This window comes from Populus trichocarpa, chromosome 4 (assembly GCF_000002775.5).
Source record: "Populus trichocarpa isolate Nisqually-1 chromosome 4, P.trichocarpa_v4.1, whole genome shotgun sequence".
Taxonomy (NCBI): Eukaryota; Viridiplantae; Streptophyta; class Magnoliopsida; order Malpighiales; family Salicaceae; genus Populus; species Populus trichocarpa.
The window spans coordinates 8,381,204-8,385,591 of NC_037288.2; the positions used below are offsets into that span (position 1 = coordinate 8,381,204).

The window sequence follows — 4,388 nt, forward strand, 5'->3', positions numbered from 1 at the left end:
AATAGAGAAAGAGATTAGATTTAGGGATTTAGAATTTTAGGGATTTATATTTTGTTTGTTCTGTGTGTGTGTGTATCAGTAACTGAAATAAAGATGAAAGAATGCGCAATAACCAATGGCCCAATAGCCGCTGGACAACTGGAGCCTGGAGGCAAGGGTTACGACAATATATATTTTCTGATGAAATCGTTAAAATGGTCTTGAAATTATGTTTTTATGTGACTTCACCCGATTTTAATGATTTTACATGATTTCAATCTAATTTTATCTATTTTTGAAGTTTTTTAAATGATTTCGCATGTTAGATATATATTAACTTATAAAATCAAATGTTAAATAGTGATTTTAACAACTTTGAACTATTCATGTACTATACTGTGCTTTCATGTACAAAATAAAGCTACCGTCCCTCCCGTCCTTCCCTTCTTAATAATAAGTCGCCGTCAGGCGACAATTCCAACTGAACCATCCCTCTCTCTCTCTCTCTCTCTAACACAACTGAAATCTATAACTCCAAACATTTCCATAAAATCGAAGATTCCTTCCTCCAACTTTATCACCACACTCCCTGTACCCTACGCGCCACTCTCCCTCATCTCACGCGCCCCACCACTTTGATAATTTCTAAGATCTGAAGAAGGCTTTTTTTTTTTTTTTTTGAATTCAAAGCATCTAATGATAGGGAAGATAATAACAACATGGGTGGAGTCACTTCAACAATTGCCGCGAAGTTCGCTTTCTTTCCACCAAACCCGCCTTCTTACACGGTGGTAACTGATGAGTCTCTCTCCGCCGTGTCTGGTGGTTTTACTACTAGACTGTGTATACCGGAGGTGCCGAGGAAGGATGAGGTGGATTTTTTGAAGTTGAGGACTCGGCGTGGAAATGAAATCGTGGCTGTTCATATAAAGCATCCTAGAGCTTCAGCTACTTTGTTATATTCTCATGGAAATGCAGCTGATTTGGGTCAAATGTTTGAGCTTTTTGTTGAATTGAGTAATCGCCTTCGCATTAATCTTATGGGGTTAGATCCTTTCCTTTTGAAGTATTACTTTTCTTTTTTTAATGTTATTATTATTTTGTTTGGTTTAGTTCTTTTAGTTGTATTAATTGACAGTATTGAACTTTATGAGTGTTGGTTTGGTGGGTTGATGCAGTTTTGGTGGTATCTTTCTTGGATTTATTCCTTTAGTATAATTAATTCATCAAGCATATGGAAGAGGCTTTCCATGTGTAGGTTTAGTGTTGATGGAGAAAAGACTTGGTCTTTAATGTCTGTGGTTGAGTTTGATGGGAGACTCTTTAGTAGTGAACTTTGTAGTTTGTTTGCATGGGGAGGAAGTAATGTATGCCTCTGGTGAGGGGAACTTCTGTACAACTGGTTTTGAAAGTGAACTCTAATGGTGGAAAGAGAGGTTTAGTTGTGTTTTCCCCCCCTACAAGTCTGCAATTACAATTTTGAATATTATCCATTTATTAGGACTTGAGAGAGTCTGTTGAAGATTACATATGAATTTTAGTGTGGATGGAAGTTTACTAAGTTAAGGTTGGGGCAATTGCAAATCCTGATGTGAATTGGATTAGTCTTTCATTTAGATACACCTTTTTCTGTCTCTCTGGAATCTATTGATACAAAATTACTGCTCTTCCTAGCATATCTGAAACAGAATGACTTTCATGGCAATAAGAATGGTCTTTAAAGGTAGATTTTGGGTTTTAACTTGGCATAGTTTAATCTCAGAAGTACCAATGGAATGGTTTTTACCTTTTAGGATAGGCCTTATGGAAGCAATGCAGAAGATATGGTATTTACTTTCCAGCACTACCTCATATCATGTGTACTTGTTCCCGTTGTAATATAATGGAGAAATATAGGCATATAAGAACCTAATAGTTGTCTTAAAAAACCAGAAAGAATGCAAAAAAAGAAAAAAAAATGATTAATATTCATATTCTTGAGAAATTGTGTTGCTTTTCTACTTGGTGTTTTTTTTTATTATTATTACTGTAGTTTGCTTCAGGGTTGATTTCTAATCTTGTATTACTGTTTCATTTTCCCAGATACGATTACTCAGGCTATGGGCAATCAAGCGGAAAGGTTTAACCAGCTTTCCCTATTCCTTGTTTCTAATGATCGGAAGAAATTTTTATGCCTGCCCTTAACTTCAGCAATTTTACATGCCCTTTGACATCTATTTCTGATGCATGCTTAGATATCCTCGTTGTTAAGTTTGCTTTGTTGGTATAATTATATCCTTGTTTCAGAGCATAGATATTCAAATTCAGAAAATGAAACATAAGTTCTCCTTATGCATTTTGATTTGCATATTTTTCATGCTGCTTCCATAAAGCAAGAAGTTTATGGCAGTATAGATGTGTATCAAATGCAACCATCGTATAACTTAAGTTTCTCAAACATTTAGCATTGTTTGTTTGTAATATATGGCATTGCTCTCAACATTTGTCACCTTTCATTTGAAACAGCCAACTGAATGTAATACATATGCGGACATAGACGCGGCATATAAATGCCTAAAGGAGCAGTATGGGGTTAAAGATGATCAACTAATATTGTATGGTCAGTCTGTTGGTAGTGGTCCCACAGTTGATCTTTCTTCACGTTTACCAAATTTGAGAGGTGTGGTTCTGCATAGCCCAATATTGTCTGGGATGAGGGTATTGTACCCTGTCAAAAGGACTTACTGGTTCGACATTTACAAGGTAATTTTTGGGGTGTTGATCCCATTAAACATCTGTTTGATTCTCTGTGCGAGCACTTATGTTACTTTCTCCTTTCAGAACATTGACAAAATTGGTATGGTGACCTGTCCTGTTCTCGTAATTCATGTAAGTATTATTTCCCCTCTTCAATTTTTTCTCTTTCTTTGAGTTGTTTATAATCTCTCTTTGGGACATAATTTTATGCGTTGCATGAGTTGGCAACTAGTGTGAAGAAGCAGGTCTTTTGGTTTTGATGTTGTTCTTGTGCTAGAGTACAAAATTTTAGACCATCATTGAAAAAAATTAGTAGCTGCAAAACCTTCAAAGATATGAATAAAGGAAATTTTTTAGTTTCACGGGTTTAACAAAAGCTTTCAACAGGATTCAACTCTGGTTGCAGTCATAACTCATAAACCAAAATTCTAGCATTCCAGAAAAAAATTTAAGGAAAATATTTTCTTAATAGCCATCATGAGCCTGTATTCAGTGTCAACATAAATCAATTTGGTCCTTAACAAATGAGCATTTCATGTGGCATTATTGTCTGATGTAATTAATAAAAAAGGCAAAGACAAAGTAAAATAACAGAACGAGGATCTCTTTAAACCTCAATTTTCAATTCATCATGTGCTAAGGGTGTAAAGGTGGCCCAATTAGCATCTATAGATATGTAGTTTGCAATAAACTACTTTGGCTTTTGGGTAAATCATGTCCTTGCTTAAACTAGATAGTGTTGTATAGACAAGTCCAACATAGATTTTATTGTTGCTTCTATCAGTCAGAAGAACAGAACAAAAGGTTGATATTTGCTGACCCTCCATTCAATAGCTTAAATTTTCTTTTTAACGTTCATTTTGCAGTTATTTGTATGTACATTCCATTGTTCTGACATAGTTTGTAGTCAGAGAGATTTATGTCTCATCACCCCAAAATTATGTTTATGGAAGTTAGAGATAAAATCATTATGCCAACATGTTTTTATGGATATAAGAGATTTTTATTTATTTATTTGCAAATTCAGGGGACATCAGATGAAGTTGTTGATTGCTCTCATGGGAAACAACTTTGGGAGCTTTGCAAAGAGAAATACGAACCATTGTGGATCAATGGAGGTGGGCATTGCAATCTTGAGCTATATCCAGAATTTATCAAACATCTGAAGAAGTTTGTTTTGACCATAGGCAAATTAAAAACAGCTACAAATGGTTCTAAGAAAACACAAGAGTCTGAAAATCAGAACAAACAATCTGAGAGTGGAAGCTCAGACACTTTTGAATTGGGTGACCTTCCTGTAATCTCTAGAAATAGTTTAGATAGCAGGCTTGAGAAGTCAAAGAAGCCAAATAAACCTGAAAAGTCTCGGATGAGCACTGATCGTGTTGATAGATTTAGAAGAAAAGGATTGGTCTGGTGATAATTTATACCAAGAGCTTCTTAAATAAAATGCATGCATTAGTTGACTCGAGAAGGTAATTTATTTTTCACTTCAGCTTTTGTAATGTGCATTGAGTCTAGTACAAATTATTAGATTGAGTGTAATTTTCCACATAAATATTACATCTGTATGTATGCTTAGAGCATGAGTCAAATTAAGCGAAATCTTGTATTTCAACTCTGCTGTGGAATCAGCTGCTGTTCATTTGAAGATGAAAATGATGTGTTCCCAA

The 4,388-nt window shown here is 35.1% G+C and overlaps 1 protein-coding gene across 1 annotated transcript; it reads left to right on the forward strand.

The window, feature by feature from the left end:
• The first annotated feature begins 384 nt into the window (after positions 1-384).
• Positions 385-4,388, forward strand: LOC7456837 (uncharacterized). The gene is made up of 5 exons (XM_002305791.4): positions 385-1,024; positions 2,062-2,098; positions 2,485-2,721; positions 2,800-2,847; positions 3,743-4,388. Exons 1-5 carry the CDS (start codon positions 699-701, stop codon positions 4,133-4,135), a joined length of 1,041 nt encoding a protein of 346 aa, XP_002305827.1. The 5' UTR covers positions 385-698; the 3' UTR covers positions 4,136-4,388.

Excerpts from the sequence above, each read along its gene's own strand:
- LOC7456837 (XM_002305791.4), top strand. The coding sequence starts at position 699 with ATGGGTGGAGTCACTTCAACAATTGCCGCGAAGTTCGCTTTCTTTCCA. Across the intron at positions 1,025-2,061 it reads CTTCGCATTAATCTTATGGG|ATACGATTACTCAGGCTATG; the intron begins GTTAGATCCTTT and ends TCATTTTCCCAG. Across the intron at positions 2,722-2,799 it reads ACTGGTTCGACATTTACAAG|AACATTGACAAAATTGGTAT; the intron begins GTAATTTTTGGG and ends TTCTCCTTTCAG.